We start from the raw sequence: 19395 nt of genomic DNA on the forward strand, positions 1-19395 counted from the left end.
AATAGGGTCAAATATATGGTGACAGAAGGATATTTGACTTTGGGGATGAACATGCAGTGATGTATTATTGAATTGTACACTTGAAACCTATGTAATTAATTAACCAATGTCACACCAGTAAAGTTATTCAAAAATAAAATGAAAAGGAAAAAAAAAAAAAGATAAATTAGATAAAAAAAAAAGATAAAATGAACGGACATTTGAATCTTGCTAAAGGCAGAACCAGGCCTTATCTTCATTAATTTTCTTCTAACATTTGTTAATTTTCTATTTTATTTACTTATTATCTTTATTACTTTATTCATCTTCTCACATGGGTTTTTTTTGTTCCTCCTTTTTTATTTTATTTATTTATTTATTTATTTTAGTTTCTTTCAGTGTAAATTAAATTAATCATGTGGGTTTATTCCTGCTTTTTGAGGTAGACAAGTTTCTGTTTTCACTTTCATTTGTCTCAAGGTAGTTGTTGATTTCCTATTGAATTTTCACTTTGATTCACTTGTTTAAATGGATATGGTTTAATCTCTACATATTTGTTTGTTTGTTTTTACTGCAATTTATTTCTAGTTTCATGACACTGTGGTCAGAACATATGCTTGATATAATTTCAATCATCTTGAATTGACTGAGGCTTGTATTGTGGCTTAGTATATTATCTATCCTAGAAAATCGTCTATGTGCATTTGAGAAAAATGTGTCTCCTATAGAACTCTGTAGATATCTGTCAAGTCATGTTGATGTAAAGTGCTGTTCAATAGTGTTATTTCCATAATAATTTTATGTATGGATGATTATTCAATGGTGTAAGTGGAGCACTTAAGTCTCGAACTGTTGTTTCCAAATCTTTGCTGGTAACCCAATCCTCCCTTGGAGTATATTATATAACCTTCTGTGTTCTCATCTTCAAATTCCACAGGGCTGAAACCTTCCCTGGCACAGCCAATCTTCTATCATGAACTTCCAATAAATCTTACTTTTTTTAAAAAATGCCCCCTACTCTTATAGTATTACTGTTAAATTCTGCCTTTATGTTCATTAATTTGGGATATGTTTATTAACTTTGGTGCTCCTATGCTGAGTACATAGATATTTATAGCTTTTTATATCTTCTGAAATTGAGTCCTTTGAAATTATGAAATGTCCTTTTTTGTTTCTTTTTACATATTTGTTTTGTGGTGACTTTTTCCAATATGAGAATTCCTACCCCAGATTCTTTTAATTTCTATTTGCCTGGCATATCTTTCTCCATCTTTTTGTGTGTGTCTTTTGATCTGCTTTGAGGTTTGTTCTTTTTTTTTGGCAACACATTGAAAGGCTGCTTTTCAAATAAATTCATTTTGCCACCCTCTATCTTTTGAATGGAACATTGATCTCATTTACTTTTAGGATAATTATTGATAAGTATGTGCTTTTTGCCATTTAGTTAATTATTTCATATTGTCTTTGTTGTTATTCAGTGTCCTTTCTCTGTTTCCTTTTGACTTGTGGATTTTCTTTAATATTTGGATCTAGTCTTTCTCTGTGTATTTTTTGCACGGTTTTGGTTCATGAGGTTCATGAGGTTCACACATTTATATCTATCACAGTCTATTTTAGGCTGATAGGCATTTAAGTTCAATCACACTATTTTAAAAGCAATACACCCTTCCCCTCTTTATGTTTTGATAATATATTTTAGAACTTTTCATTCTGTGAGTCTTATAATTCATTCTGGTAGTTATAGTTAAGTTTACTACTAATCAATTAACTGTGATTATTGTATATCTGCATTTACTGGCAGAATATTTTTTTTCTTTTCTGAATTTCTTTTTTAATTTCTCCTTATGTTTTTTTCTTTTCTGCACAAAGAAGACTGTAGGTGACAGACAGTTCAGTAATTTCACATATAAACAAGTGGAGTTTGATAATGCCTGGCTATTCTCTTTTGGATAATCACAAAAAGAGCCACCTGGAAATTAATCCACATACAGATCTACCTAGCATGAAGTTTTTTGTTAACTGTCCCACCACCATTAACAGACTTACAGTTCTTTCTTTTTCTCTCAGTCTCTGGCTAATATAAGTTAATTTAGAGCTTCTCAGATTTTTTTGTATATTTCTCCTTTTTCATCAAGATCTTGCAGTTAAAGCACTGTTGATAAAAATCTGCATTATTTTAATGATGCTCAAATAGGCTTTCCATGCACAGATGGCTTCTTACTAGCTTTGTTACACATTGCTAGTGAAGCTCTATTTCTATCAGATTGAGTCACGCAGAAGAGGCACGTCCAAGGATTGTGTCACATGATAATATGTCTTTGGCCGATTTGGGGCAACAAGAGTTTTAGGATGGTCATCAGTCAACCATTGATTTTTTAAAAATATTTTTGAAGAATTATTTTTCTGGAAAGGTCTAAGTAGCTACTTCAGTCTGAAGCTTTGTTCATGAACTTACATAATTACAATATGCCATATATGAGAATTAAAGGTTATAACATCAAAAAACTAGAATTGCTAAACCAACTTGTATTAATTTTGTCCAAACAATAAACATCCGTGTTGCCACCCAACTAAAATGATCAGTAAAGAGAATAAATCCATAGTCAAGTGGTTCCTTTCTGATACTTTCTAAATGAATGTTTACTTCATGAGACACAAATGTTTATACATAGAAAACCAGATGTATTAAGTACTGTGCATACACCTCCTTGTTCAGCTAACATATAGTCTGCAGTTATCCCTTAAGACCTTGGCTTAAGCGTCAACAGCCATTTTTTGTACTGTAATGGTGGTGACAACATCACTAGCGATGTCACCTAAGGCAATAGACAGATTCCTAACTGCCTGTTCATAAGTGGGACAGACAAACAGAATAGCTAAAAATTGAGGGTTTGAGTCTTACTGAAAGTAAAATATGGAATAGAACTGAAATTAGAACAGGGCGTACTAGTGAATCACTATGACTATGGTTGGCATAGGGCTTAGGGTGGGGCATTCAACATCTTGTAAGAAGGTCAGAAGTTGCAATCACCTGTGATGAAGAAATTAGCTGTCCATGCCTGAGTAAGGCTAACCATCACAATCAATGATACATATAAATCACTTTCGTAATAATAATGGTGACTTAAAATAAGCAATCGAAACACAAGGGAGTTGACAGGCTTGGAACAGAAGTGAATCTAAAATTATCAGAATTCCTAAGAACCAGATTCCTATAACAAGTATAAAATAAACATAAGAATTATGCTTCATAAAAGTCAGTATTTAAAGTTGATACGTGCCTGGTCCAGACTCTTCGGTGGAAGCAGTTTTTTAAAAGGTGTCGGTAGCTTCCCTTCATGGTCAGACACACTTGATGTCAGAGGTTGGTGGGCTGAGATTAGCTATTTTTAAGCAGAAAGTATACATCCAAGACTCAATTCTCTTGGGCTTGCCTGCAAAGATATTCATAAAAAGAAAATAGAAAGGACCTATCTAGAGAAGTTTGTCCTGGATTCACATTTCCCACTGAAAAGAAGGTTAATCACCTGAATGTACTGAGCAAATTTGTCTCAATATGGTGATATGAAATGCTGAGAGGAGAGTTATCTTGTACAAAGTTAGCATGCTGAGTGATAGTTGCTGCATTTAATAATGGGTGAGTAAAATTTCCACTGCATAGTTTACATAAATGGTTAAGAATTTTCTCTCAATATCTCCATACCCTTTATTAAAAGAACAGTAGCAGTGCCTGCTGGCAGGCAAGGAGGTATTACCTGTGCTTTGCACTCTAATTGTTGATTGTAATATTCAAAGACTGCTTTTGTGTATGTACCCTCCCATCCTGTTAAAGACCGAGTTATAATTTGGATAACCCAGCAGTTTTTTTAATCCAATTCTCATTTGATGGACAATTGGTTGCTCCTATAACTTGGCTATTATAAGTAAAGTGGCAATAAACAGAAGATGCATATAAATAAATACTCAGAGATAAAATTTCTAGGTTACTAAGTAGTTCTACTTTAAAAACATATTTTTAACTAGATTTGGCATTCAATATTATACTATTTTAGTTACAGATATACAGCATAGTGGTTCAATATTTATATAATTTGTGAAGTAATACTCCAATGAGTCTAGCACCCACCTGGCACAATACATAATTAATCTGTACTTTACATTTTGATGACAATATTGTAACTGACAATTTGCCCTTAATCTTTACCTTTTTCACTCAGCCTGTCAATTCTCCTCCATCTGGCAGCCATCAGTTTGTTCTCTGTTTCTGTGAGTCTCTCATTTTGTTTGTTCAGAATTTGAAGGCAGTTTTACTTTAAAATTTTAGAAAACAGGCTGCAACAAAATTGCTACCCTACCAACAGTGCACAAGGGCCTCCTTTTCTCCATATATCTCCAACACCTGTTTGTTGTTGATGTACTGATGATGGACATTCTGACAGTTGTGAGGTGATATCTCAATGTAATTTTAATTTGCATATCTGTTTTAATTAGTGATGTAGAGTATCTTTCAATATGTCTATTGGCATCTGTACATTCTCTTCAGAGAAATGCCCAATCAGATCCTCTGCTCCTTTTTTAATCAAATTGAGTTTTTTAGTGTTAAATTGTATGATTTTTAAAATATATTTTTAATATTAACCCCTGATTGTTATGTAATTTATGAATATTTTCTCCAATCTCATGCTGTCTTTTTGTCTTATTGTTTCTTTGCTGTGCAAAACTTTTTATTTAATGTAGCATCATATGTTTATTTTTTCTTTTATTTCCTGGTCCATGAATATGTATCAGAAAAATATATTAAGAATGATATCAAAGAGTTTACTACCTACATTTTCTTCTAGGAGTTTTATAAATTTGGGTCTTACATTTGTCCTTAATCTGTTTTGAATTTAATTTTATACATAGTGTAAGAAAATGGTCTGGTTTCAGTGTTTTGCATATACCTGTCCAGTTCTTCCAATACCACCTAATGAAGAAACTAATGACCACACAGGTATTGGTTTATTTCTATTTCATTCCATTAATCTATGTGTGGGTCCCAGTTCTAGCTGCAATCCAGGTTTGCCACTAGTGATAGGATTCCAGATTTATAATGTTACTTTTAATACTGTGAATGGGAACTGAAACTGAAGTAGTTACAAATTAGAGACAGAAAGCTCACTCCTTGGTAGAGAGTAGGTAGACTCTTACTTGTCTACTCCTATGATCACATCAAATTTACAACCATCATGGAGAACCACCTAAAGATTAGTTAAACAGAATTCTTATAATTGGCATATAAAGATGAAGCCATGTTGAAACTGATAGAAGGGCCAGAACCACTGCACCATGCTGTAATGATTAACAATCAGGAGAAGAGGCCTCTAATACGTAGAAAGAGGCTTCCAATAGGTAGATGCTGAGCTTATTCCCTCTCATGGGCACATCAAAAGTACAACTAAACTATAGAACAACCATCATTGAGAATCACCTGAGGTCCAGCTGAACAGAAGTCTTACTACTGGGGATATACCTAAGAGGCCAACTTGAGACTCATTGGAGGGGCAGAGATGTGAAATGGGGTCATCCCATATGGTTGAGAATCAGGAGGAGTATCTCAGTTGTGGAGGTTCCCCTAGAGAAACGACAAGTCCGGCCCCACGGTAGGCTCCCCTGTCCAGGGTTCCAGTGCTGGAAAGGGAAGTTCCCACAAAATCTGGCTGTGAAAATCAGCAGATATTGTGGCTGAGTGCGTGTCTGCAGCTAGAATTGAAGACATTCTTCTTAAAGATACCGCACATGGACTTATTTGCTGACTAACTCACTCACTTGAGCTCTAGCACTGAGGCAGCAGCACAAAAAGCACTAGAAATATAACCAGAGTTATGAATTATCAGGATACAGAGAAAGGGTTAAAGGGGTAGCATTTTCCCAGACAGAGGAATTAACAGAGGACACTGTTCCCTTGTCAAGTCCTTCATCTCTAGACATGCAAACAAAGATGGCTGTCATATCTCAGACTCTATCAACCTGTTGAACACAGATCATCTCACCCAGATAATAGTCTGAGTTCCTACCTCCTCAAATTTGTGGTACCACTCAAGCCTCTTTCTGTGGCTTTTCCATTAAAACGGTCTGTCTTGGCTCATGTTATGTACTTTCCTAAAATCTCTCAAAGGTTCACGAAGCCCAAACAAGTAGCATCTGACTCATACTACTTGCTGAGCAGCCCAAAACCCAGTACCAGCAGCTGTCTTAAATTCCCAGCTTAGCTTCTCAAGGAATCTCAAATCCTAGCAAAGTGGCAGCCATCTGTGAATTGCTAGGTGGCACTGACCAGATGGCCATGGGCAGTGTTGAGGCTGCAGCTGAATTTGGCCTATGTTGTGATTCTTCTCAGGAAGCTCTGGGACAAGCATGACCAGCTGGAGCATTGGAAGGGCTGTGTCCCAAAAGAACACAACCAAAGGGCAATCTAGGCAGGCACCAGAGCCCTACTAAAGTGACTCTTACTCTGTATAGTCAGCCTCCCAAAAGCCAGTTTTTGCAAACAAACAGCCCTGTAGTCAATCACTCCCATTTATACACACAGAGCCCCCAATCTCAACTACAACAGGAGGGCACACACAACACACCTGATGGGTGCTACTAGAGTATCCAGCTCTTATGACCAGAAAGACTGTGCCACTGTCCCCCATAAGACTTCTACTAAATAGACCAATCTACTAAGACTGGGAAGCATAAGAGCCCTACCTGATATATAGAAACACACACATGGAGGCAGCAAAAATTGGGAGTCAAAGACACAAGTCACAAAAAAAAGGAATGGAACAAACTTCAGAAAAAATCGTTAAATGAAAGGGAGACAAGCAACCTACCAAGTACAGAGTTCAAAACACTAGTTATAAGGATGCTCAATGAACTGAGGGAAAGTATAGATAATCACAGTAAGAACCTTAATAAGAAATAAAACAAAATGGAAGTAGAAATTATAAAAAGGAATCAGTCAAAAATAAAGAACACATTATCTGAGATAAAGAGTATATTACAGGAAATCAATAATGAGAATGGGAAAGCTGAAGACACCTAATCAGAATGGCAAGAAAAAAGAAGCCAAAAATATGATAATAATTTAAGAAGTCTATGTGTCAAAATTAAATGTAACATCATCTGTGTAATAGGGTATCTGAGGAAAGAAAACTAGGTTTAAACCTCTTTGAACAAATAATGAAAAACTTCTCTAGCCTGGTGAAGGAAATAGACATAGAACCCCAGGAAGCTCAGAGAGTCACAAAAAAAGATGAACCCAGAGAGGCCCACACCAAGACACATAATAATTAAAATGCTAAAGATTAAATACAAAAAGGAAATATTGGATGCAGCAAGAGAGAGCAGTTAATCATCTACAAGAGAGCACCCGTAAGACTGACAGCTGATTTCTCAGAACAAATTTTACAGAACAGAAGGGCTTGACCCAAAATATTCAAAGTGTGAGAAACCCAGGATCTACAACAAAGACTACTTTATCTAGCAAAGCTAGATTTTTAGAATCAGGCAAATAAAGAGCTTTCCAGAGAAAAATAAGATAAATTCATGAATACCAAATCAATATTACAGGAAATGTTGGAGAGACTTTTTTAAGAACAAATACATGTCAAAAACATAAATAAAGAATGGTAATAACTACATATTGATCAACAAGTACCTCAAATGGAAAATATTTAAGTGCTCCAACCAAAAGATAGGTTGGCTGAACAGATAAGAAAAGAAGACCCCTACATCTGCTGCCTACAAGAGACTCACTTCAGATTAAAAGACACACAGAGACTAAAAGAAAAGGATGGAGAAAGATATTGCTTTGATGGACCTAGAGGGTATTGAGCTGAATGAAGTGGGTCAGATAGAGAAAGATAAATAGTGTATGTCCATGTAAAATATAAAGAACAAAATAAACTACAACAAAACAAAAGTAGAAATAAACTCATAGATACAGAGAAATAAACTCATAGATACATTTTTTGAGGGCTACTAGATGGGAGTGGGGTTAGGGGAGATGGCAAAAAAAAAAAAAGGCAAAGGGATTAAGAGGTACAAATGGATAGACATGCAGAATAGACATGGAGATGCAGAGTATAGCATGGGGAAGATGCTTGATAATGTTGTAATAAATATGTAATAAATAAGTAGAACAACTGCTTTGTAAGTTATGTGGATCTCTGAACATTATGCTATACGACTGAAACATATATTATTGCATGCCAATTATAATTGGAAAAAAAACTCATTGAAATGTACAATGTAAATACAAGCAACTAATTGTCTATAGTATTTCAATAAAGATGGGAGAGAAAAGACACCAAGCCCACTGGGGAAAATCCCACTCCATGAAGTCGACCCATACATAGCAGCTCATATGCTGTGTAGTCATGGCCAGTCCTCAAAACTAAGCAGCCTGAGGGTCAACCTCATCCACTTATGTGTCAAGAACAGGCAAGATTCAATAACAACAGGAGGGCACACATAACCAAATAAAGACATTCCTGAAGCATCCAACTCAAATGATCAAGGAGACTGTGCCACAGGGCCCAAAAGATTACCTACTACATAAGGTCACTCTACTAAGACCAGGAGACATAGCAGCCCTACCTAACACATAGAAACAAAGAGAAAGGGGAGGCCAAAATGGAGAGACAAAGACACAAATCCCAAGTGAAAGAACAGAACAAAGCTCCAGAAAAAGAACTAAATAAAATAGAGACAAGAAATCTATCAATGCAGAATTCAAAACACTGGTTATAGGATGCTCAATAATCTCAAGAGAGTTCCAACAAAGAAACTGAAAGCATAAACATAAAGTTATAAAACACAGAAAAATAGAATGAAGTCTACAATAACTGAAAGGAAGACTCTATTAGATAGAATCAATAGTGGATTAGAAATAGCAGAGGATCAAATCAGTAATTTGAAAGATAAGTAGTAGAAAACAATCAGAATAGCAACAAGAAAAAAAATTTTAAAAAATGAAAATACTTTAAGGGGCCTCTGGGACAACATTAAGCATATCAACATTTGCATCATAGAAATACTAAAAGAAAAGAGAGAGAGTGAGGACTTGAAAACATATTTGAAGAAATAATTACTGAAAACTTCCCTACTGGTGAAGGAAATAGATGACAGGTCCAGGAAATGCAGAGAGTCCCAAAGAAGATAAACCCGTAAAGGCCCACACCAAAACACATCCTAATTAAAATGCCAAGATTAAAGACAAACATTCTTAAAATCAGCAAGAGAAGTTAGTTACCTACAAGGGGGCTCTCATAAGATTATTGGATGATTTCTAAACAGAAACTCTGTAGGACAGAAGTGATTGGAAGAAAACAGTAAATGATGAAAAGCAAGGACCTATAACAAAGACTACTCTACCCACTAAAGCTTTCATTCATAAAGAGCTTCCCAAATAAGAAAAAGCTAAAGGAGTTCATCACTAACAAACAAAATGTTAAATGGATTTAAGAGGAAAAAAAGAACAAAAAAAAAATAATAATTATATAAGAATTCCTATCTAATTATCAATAACTACTTTAAGGATAAATGGATTAAATGTTTTAATAAAAAAAACATTGGGGTGACTGAACAGATAAGAAAACAATACTCAGTGACATCAGAAATGTGATTGAGGGAGAGATGTCCACAGATCTCTCTTCTTAAAACAACAATGAGCTGAACATTTAAGCTGAACAAAAAACACCCAACCTTCACACAAGCACTTCTGAGCATGGGATCTGTGCATAAGAGCTATCACAAGTCAGAACCCAGGGAATAGGCCTGTAGTCTGGGAGAAACAAAGAAGGCGCCTCTCATAGCCAGAGCTCCCTGAAGGAGGAGAGGGAGGGGTGAAGGTGTGGTGTATTCCCCCAAAAGCCCTTCCTGAGAGGTCTGTGATCTCTATGCATAAGAGGGGTGAAATCATACCAACCATAAAAAGAGAGTGGGAAAAAACACAAATTCACATAAATTAAACAACATGCTACTAAGAAATGACTGGGTCTGAGAAGAAATAAAAGGAGAGACTGAGATACATAGAATGAATAATTATAGTACAACATATCAAAATTTTCAGGACACAGCAAAAGTAGTCATATGAGGAAAGTTCATAGCATTACAGGCCTATCTCCAAAAACAAGAATGAGCCCAAATAAACAACCTAACACTTCATCTTTAAAAAGTAGAAAAGGAAGAAAAAAATGAAACCTAAAATCAGCAGAAGGAAAGAAATTATAAAAATTAGAGCAGAATTAAATCAAATTGAAAACAAAACAAAAAACAATAGAAATAATAAATGCAAAAAAAAAAAAAAGAGCTGGTTCTTAGAGAAGGTTAATAAAATTGACAAACCCCTGTTTAGAGTCACTAAAGAAGAAATAAGACATAAACAAAACAAGAGATGAAAGAGGAGAAATTATAACAGACACCACAGAAATACAAAGGATCACACAAGAATACTATGAAAATGTATATAACACCAAATTTAATAAGGTAGAAGAAATAGACCAGTACTTAGAAACATACAACGTTTCCTAGACTGAATCAAGAAGAACTGGAAAATCTAAATAGACTGATCAGCAGAATGGAAATTGAAACAATAATCAAAAACTTACCAAAAAGTAAAAGTCCAGGGCCAGATGGCTTCACCAGTGAATTCTACCAAACATTTGAAGAAGATTTAATATCTACTGTCTTCAAACTCTTCCAAAAAATTAAAGAGAAGGCAATACTTCTTAACTCATTTTATGAGGCCAATATTACCTTGATAACAAAATCTGATAAATATAACAAAAAAGCAAACTTCAGCACAATATCTCTCATGAACACAGATGCAAAAATAATAAATAAGATTCTAGCAAACTGAATATAGTAACAGGAAAAAAATTTTACACCATGATCAAGTGGGCTTCATCCTAAAGGCACAGGGATGGTTCAACATAAGCAAATCAATTCATCTGATACACCACATAAACAAATGAGAAAATAAGATATACGATTATATAGATGCAAAACAGCCTTTGACAAGTTTCAGCAACCATTTATGATCAAAACACTTAACAAAATTGATATAGAAGGAAAGCACCTTAACATAAAAAAGGCCATATACAAAAAATGTTCAGCCAACATTATACTTAACGGTGAAAAACTAAAAATCTTCCCTCTAAGATCAGGAACAAGGCAAGGCTATCTACTATCACCACTATTATTCAATGTAACATTGGAGGTCCTAGTAAGTGCAATCAGACAAGAGAAAAATATAAAAGGCATCTGAATAGGAAACAAAGAAGTCAGACTGTCACTATTTGTGGATGACATGATTCTCTATATAGAAAACCCTATAGACTCCACAAGAACGCTACTGGAAACAACAAGCGAATATAGCAAAGTCTCTGGATACAAAAAGAACGTTCAAAAATCCACAACATTCCTATACTCTAATAAGAAGCATCAGAAAAAGAAGTGGAAAAAGTAATTTCTTTTGAAATTGCAACAAAAAAACTCAATAACAACAACAAAAAAGCAAACGATCCAATCAAAAAATGGGCAGAGAACCTGAACAGACATTTCCCCTTAGAGGACATACAAATGGCCAACAAATAAATGAAAAGATGCTCAACATTGCTACCTATTAGGGAATTGCAAATCAAAAGCACATTGAGATACCATCTCACACCTGTTAAAATGGCTATAATCAACAAGGCAAGTAATAAATGTTGGAGAGGATTGGAGAAATAGGAAATCTCATACACTGCTGGTAGGACTGCAAATTGGTACAGCAACAATGGAAAACAGTACGAAGTTTCCTCAAAAAACTAAGAATTGATCTACCATATGATCCGGCAATTCCTTTATTGGGTATTTACGACAAAGACTTGAAAATTCATATTTGAAAAGATATTGGCACATCGATGTTCATAGCAGCATTAGTTATAGTGGCCAGGACATGGAAGCAACCAAAGTGTCCTATGATAGATAATTGGCTAAAAAGGCTGTGGTACATACATACAATGAAATATGACTCAGCCATAAGAAGAGATGAAATACTGCCATTTGCAACCACATGGATGGACCACAAGATAATCATGCTAAGTGAAATAAGTGCGACAGAAAAGTTGAAAAACACATATCATTTATATGTGGGATATAAACCTAAAAGCAACAAATAAACAGGACAAACAGAAAGTCATAGACATGGACAATAAACTAGTTGTTACCAGAGGGTAGGAGGAAAGGGAGAGAGAGGAAGTAGATGGGACCAAATATGGGTGACACAACTATGGGAGGTGAACACATTGTGCAAATATATATGTGCCTTACTGTTAAAATGTACAGCTGAAACTGACTGGATTGCTTTAACCAATGTCACCATAATAAAAATTAATTAATTTAAAAAAAATAAAACAAGACCCATACATATGCTGCCTACAAGAGATTCACTTCAGATCGTAAGATAATACAGATTCAAGGGGATGAAAAATAATGTTTCATGAAAATGGAAATAACAAAAATAACAAAAAGCCGGGGTAACAATACTCATACCAGATGAAATAGACTTTAAAACAAAGGCTATAACAAGAGACAAAGGATGCAGCAATTCTACTCCTGGGTATTTACCTGAAAAAAACAAACAAACAAACAAACCCAAACTCTACTTCAAAAGATTTATGCACTCTTATGTTCAATGCAGAGGCATTTACAATAGCCTATACATGGAGCAACCTAAATGCCCATCAACAGTCAAATGGATTTAAAAAAAAAAGGTGGTACATGTAGATGATGGCATATAACTTAGCCATAAAAAGATGAATTTTTGCCATCTGTAATAACATGGATGGACATGGAGGATACTGTGCTGAGCGAAATAAATCAGACCGAGAAAGACAATGTTATATGATATATGCACATGTGGAATTTAAAGAACAAAATAAGTGAACAAACAAAACAAACAAATTCACAGATACAAAGAAAATTTTGATAGTTGCCAGATGGGAAGTAGGTTGCGAGGCTTGGTGAAACGAAGGAAGGGATAAGAAGTACAAATTGGCAGTTATAAAATAGTCATAGGATGTGAAGTATAGTGTAAGGAATATAGTCAATAAAAGGGTAATAACCACGTGTGGTGCCAGGTGAATAGTAGACTAATCAGATAGATCACTTTATCAATTACATAAATGTCTAATTATTATGTTGAACACCTGAAACTAATAGAAAATAATATTGAATGTCCACTATAACTGAAGGGGGCGGTGGGGGTAAGGGGTTGTGGAAACATCATTGGGACCATATCACTTTCTACCACTTAAGATTGCTTGTCTAGGGGCTCAAAAGAGTAATACTCTCTCTATCACCTTCTCAGTCTTTCTAGCTTGGAGTAACAATCAAATTAACAGAGACAGATCAACAGAAGAAAATTAAAATTTTATACAAGAACATGGGGAATTCACATAACCACAAAAATTCTAAAGACAACATTGGGTATATATGACATTTACAGGTGATTGAGGAAAAACAGAACATACATGGCAGAAACATTCTTGCTGGACAAGGTGGATATCTAGCTAACAGACTTTGGAGGCTTCCTGGCTAATGCTAGACTGAAAATTTTCAAGGAGATTAAGTCAAAGATCAACTTCCTAAAGCAGGTTTCCCTGTCTAAATCTTTTGGCAGGAAGTGGGGAGAATCAAAGTTTCCTTGTGAGTCTTATTTCTTAACAAACAGTTTAAAATCGATATTCCCAAAAGCAGCTTCAAAATAGCAAATTTTGTTTCCTTTTAATGCAGGGACTTAAAATGTTAATCAAGCCATGCAGCCAGGCCAGGAAGACATATGCAGAACAAGAAAGATTTCTGCTGAGATTGCTAATATCCCATTCCCCACCCCTGTGAAGGGGAAACAGGAACAACAGAATCTTTAAGTGGTGCCCCACACAAAATAAAATCAATCCATTGCCTATGGCTAAAACTGTGGGGGACCTATGGATTAAAGGCTGAGAACTGCTGCAGGCCTTTCAGGCTACATATATTTCCCTTTTCCCTTTCTCATTGTGTGTCCATATCAAAGGAAAAGGATAAAACAAAGTCTTTAAACTATAATTCTAGGAACTAAAGAATGATTTATAAACTGGATTACCCAAACTCATCATCCCTCTCAGTGTCTTTCTCTTGGTCTCTATTACTGTTTTGCTCTTGGTATTTTTTATTCTGTCTCTTTCTCTGTCCTAGTCTATAGTGTTCTTGTCCCTCTGAGTCTCTCTCAGGCTCTCTCACTCTGCTTTGGATGGAGACCATGCTCTGTCTTTGTTGTGTTACCCTTTCTCCAAAAAATCTTTCCTTTTGACTCTAACTTCAACATGTATATTGAATTCTTTCTATACTCTCTGCCAAAGGACCCCCTTCTCTCAATGCAGGCCTTGGTCTCTCTTCTCTACCACCTAAAAAAAAAAAAAAAAAAAAAGAGGAAATTTTCTGTCCTGCCTGCATCACCTTTACTTCTGAGTCTCTTCGATGAAAAGATATTTAACAATTGTTAATCTCTTTTCATCTTATTCATTAATGAATAAGAAAGCTGTAGTCATATAACATGGAAGTGCCTTAACTTTTTAGTTACTAAATTTTGGAGATGGGAATGTTGTGCCCAGGATTTCAGGGGATCATAGTTGTATGCTCTGATATAAAAGATAAATATTGCGAGAACTGTTTAATATTGTACCAGGGCACAGAGACTGAGAATCAAAATGTAGTTCTGAGATCAAAATGAGTTGAAACATCAAAAATGCACTCAAAAAAAATTTAACTAAATAATTGATATAATATTATAGAGATAGGTGTACCATGCCTTCCTCATGCCCCTCTCCTTTGTGTCTTATGAAAAATTATTACTTTAAATACACGTATCCATTCTTTTTTTTCACCTACTGCACCGGAATTCCCAAGTCTCCCATCCAAACACTAACTAGGCCCAACCCTGCTTAGCTTCCAAGATCAGACAGGATCAGGCTTGTTCAGGGTAGATGGCCGTAGACTCAGAATTTCTATTACAACTCCTCTAAATTGTAAGAGTATAGTCAATCATTTCTGCCCCCAACTTGGGGCTATTTTCACTCCTTTTCTTATTTAAAGCATTGGAGAAATTTTTTAAGAATTTTATATATGCCGGACACGATTATGAGAGCTAGAGGTCCAAAAATAAATCTATCTCTTTTTAAGTTGTATTGACTGCCTTCCCATCGTTACTACCACACCCCACATAATGGTATAGATACTGTTGTAGCTGCCAGCCCCTGAAAGACACACAGACCACCAGAAATTAGTGATTTATAGGAAACATGCTCTTTATTCAGCCAGCTGGGTCTGCCAGGGGTACGCAGACCCCAAATTAAGCAGCCCTGAAATGTAGAGGTACAGGGTTTTTAAGCCCTAAATCCCATTCCTCATTCTGTCTTAAACACAAAGGTCTATTTTTCTCCTATTCACTACCTGTCAACCCATAGGTCAGGTGTGCAAGCGGGGGTACAGAAGCAGAAAGCTTATTGTTAGAATGTTATGTTCCCATGGGCGATAGCCAAGCAGTAATTTTCCAGCCAGCACAATACCCGTGAAGTCCTATTTGTCTCTTATTTCTCATTATTGTATTTACATAAAATTCATTTTATTCTTTAAGAATATAAATTATAAAATTCAGTAGTTTTAAGTAGAGTCAGAATGTAGATCAGCATTACCTAGTTGTTCAGCATCATATCTAGTTCCAAAACAATTTGTCACCCTAGAAGGAAATTCTTCATCTCTTAGCATTTACTCCCATGCTCACTCTCCTTTATCCAATGCTTGGCCACCACTAATCCCTGTATCTATGTATTTTCTTTTTCTGGATAGTTCATATATTTGGATTCATTCAGTGTGCAGTCTCTTGTATCTGCATTCTTTCGCCCAGGATGATGTTTTTAAGGTTCATATACGTTACAGTATATATTACTTTTTAATTTAGATTTCAGTTTTAATTCGTTTTCAAGCAGCATATTGTTTTCTCATATAGTAAACGATTTCCAGCTTTACAAAGTCTGTTTTTGTCCATAAGTGGAATGTAAACATTTGATTATGCATTAGGATATCTGTTTGAAATTGAGTAAAGACAGAATATATCCTCATTTTTTTTGGATCTTGAATATTATATTAGGTGACAAGGATATAAATTAAGGAAGTTACACTCATCTTTTGACTAAAGTTAATTTTTCAGTTGTTTCTAATACTAATGCATCACAACATTTATTGCATAAACTCTATTTGGTTACATGGATTATTTGTGTGTAATTCAGGCATCATTTCAACTGTATTTTCTTGGTGATTTTGGCGTTATTCTTATATAGTTTTGTTGAAACTTTATTTTTATTTTTAATAAGCTGTGTGCTGTGCAATCATAGTTGTTGTTAGTCCCATTTTGCAATAGTTAGAGGGAAGTTTCCTACGGTTTGATTACATGAAAATATTTTATGACAACTTCCAAATCCACCTTCAGGATTTAGAGCCTTCCACTTGGCAGATTAGAAGCAGAGTGAATAGGCAGTGTGTTGTCATGGATTAGGATGTTTTACTTCAGAATGGGTAGCGTGGTTGGGTTTTGGCAGATGGCCAGGGGCGGGTTTAAAGGGAGGTGTTGGAGGCGGAGAAGTTAAGTATTTTATTACGAAACTTGCAGTAAATACAAGTCTCTGAATAGTAAGGAAAATTTCAGAATACTCACACCTTCGAGTTTTGTACCTCTCTTTTTTAACAGTGTAAACAATTATATACTCACAGGCCGGGCGTACAGCAACAAAATATGCTGGCCTTTGGGAAAAACTCTTCCCTACTTTGGACAGACAAACCTAGTTCAAACTGTGATACAGGAGGAAAAGGAAGAGATAGCAGACAGGACCGAGTCAAACGACCCATGAACGCATTCATAGTGTGGTCTCGTGATCAAAGGCGCAAGGCGGCTCTAGAAAATCCCAAAATGCAAAACTCGGAGATCAGCAAGCGACTGGGATATCAATGGAAAATGCTTACGGAAGCTGAAAAACAGCCATTCTTCGAGGAGGCACAGAGACTACGCGCCTTGCACCGAGAGAAATACCCGGACTATAAATATCGACCTCGTCGGAAGGCCAAGATGCCACAGAAAAGTAAAAAATTACTACCCGCAGACTCCTCTTCAATACTGTGCAGACAAGAGCACGTGGATATGAGGTTGTATCCCATTACTTACAAGGCCAGCTATCCTGAGACCAGCCACTCACGCATTCAGGACCAGTTAAGGCACTCACCACCCACCAACAGAGCCAGCTCCGTCCTGCAACAGAGCCAGCTCCGTCCTGCAACAGGAGCTCCACCGCAGCTCGATAAGCCTGCGTTAACAATCTGGTAACTGGCTACAGAGAAGTTCCCTTTTACCATAATTTACAGCCCGGACCTTCTCGCGTTTGTTTTCGGCATTGATTTCTTAACTCTCGGTAACAAAGCTGCTATTCATGTCAATTTTACTATTATTTCATATGTAACAATTTTAAAATAAGCCGTGAAAAAATAGTTAACGTAAAAAATTCGGCATTCTGAAGTGATTCAATTTGCTTTACTTCTTAAAAGAGTACTAACTTGGTAAGAAAGTATCTTAACGCATTGAAACTGTTAGAGTTTCAAAGTCACCTGTTTTTCATTAAATAGAACAATTTTACATCCATTTTTGTTGATTAAATTAGGCATTAAATACCAGCACCTATATATTGATAGTCTAATAATCGCCAGCGTACGTAACATAATACACAATCTTAAATACTGTAACTCAAAAATAAGGCGCTAAAAAACACGTATGAAATGAGGCTATAGAAGAAAGAAAATGTTGAACTTCCATGGAAAACTTCGTAGCTTCTAAAGCAGCCCATTCTACACAGTCTTATCTTGGTATTTTAGCAGCTTGGCTCATCTTTGCAAATGGCAGATGATTAATCAACACTTGAACAAATTCTGTTTTCTTGGATACTTTATGTTTCATCCTGAATGGGGCGGAGGGGGGGTGGGAATCGGTTTTATCACCATTTGCAACTCAATTCCATTATTCCTCCCCAATCTGTGTGCTTAAAGATCTAGCAAAATAAAACCCTTATTTAACTCGTGCTCATTTTCACAACTGTATGACACTCATGGTTGTGCCTCTATTTCTCAAAACAAACAAACAAACAAAAACTTTAACAATGGCAACGCTCTTGTTTCCTTTGCCGCCTAACTTTTAAATTTGGGACGTGGGAGAGGGAGAGAGGAACAGACATAGAATGTTCAGAATATAGACGATTCAGGTTCCCTGGGTGGAGGAATAAGAGGTGGAAACCCAATCTCAATCTGATTAATCTGATGACATGTCAATGAAAATTTAAACCAAAGTGTTCTAAAGTTTGTATACAGACTAAATTAGAAAACTAATAGTTTGCGAAGAAAAGCATCAGTTTCTACAATAAAAATAAACCGATGGTCAAAATATATAACATACATCAAAATCAACTTTCCAATACATTATTCCAAAGCTTTTAAAAAACAAGTTCTCAAATAATGAAACTCAAACACTAAAATAGTATGTATTTTGAGCTCAATGTCATATTTTTGAAAGCAGTCCGGCCAGGGTAAACAAACAGAGTTAACTTTGCAGACTATTTGTTCCAGAAACTATATTGCTTAATCTGTGATTTATGCAGAATAAATGTGAAATCTATATTGCAATAAACTTTTAACCAACTGCCTAAACTACATGTATTTAAATTGTTTTTATATATTACATATTTTCACATAATTGTGTTTTATATTGAAAACCTCCCTTCAAACATGTCCAGAAATAACCTCTACTCTGACTTTCATCACCGTAGATTAATTTTTCTTTTCTTAAACTTCAAATAAATGAAAATATAAAATATGCTGCTTATAATTTTGGCGACATTGTTTTAGAAATTGTTGTGTTTATTTTATCATATTTTTATTGGATATATAAATGGACACTTTCTGGTTTTAGCTACTACAAACAGCTGTTCTTTGTACATTTGTATATATGTCCATGGGAAAATATTTACATGCATTTCTGAGTAATATCATTTATAATATATAAATGCAGTAATTTATATATTATAAATTATAGATGTTACATTATAAATATTACATTATTTTTTAAAAATTTAGCAAGTATGAATAACAGTTATTTTTGTTTTTAGCAAGTGTTAATAGCAAGTATTTCAATGGATATTTCTTATATTTTAAAATGCCAACATTTAAAAAAAAATTAGAGGGACAAAGGAATGCAATGTGGGTTTGACCCCTGTGGGACTTAGTAGTTCTGATCTTAAACAATTTGGTTAACTTACCTGGCCCTCAGTTTCT

General features: G+C 35.3%; 1 protein-coding gene across 1 annotated transcript in view; it reads left to right on the forward strand.

Moving 5' to 3' along the window:
• The window catches only part of SRY (sex determining region Y), a 19495-nt gene extending 2091 nt beyond the window's left edge, over positions 1-17404 (forward strand). The window contains exons 2-3 of the mRNA XM_006914921.1: positions 15727-15752; positions 16792-17404. Coding sequence (XP_006914983.1) covers positions 15727-15752; positions 16792-17404 — 639 coding nt within the window. The remainder of the gene's footprint in view (positions 1-15726; positions 15753-16791) is intronic.
• The last annotated feature ends 1991 nt before the right edge of the window (positions 17405-19395 follow it).

Source organism: Pteropus alecto, unplaced genomic scaffold (genome assembly GCF_000325575.1).
Source record: "Pteropus alecto unplaced genomic scaffold, ASM32557v1 scaffold836, whole genome shotgun sequence".
Taxonomy (NCBI): domain Eukaryota; kingdom Metazoa; phylum Chordata; class Mammalia; order Chiroptera; family Pteropodidae; genus Pteropus; species Pteropus alecto.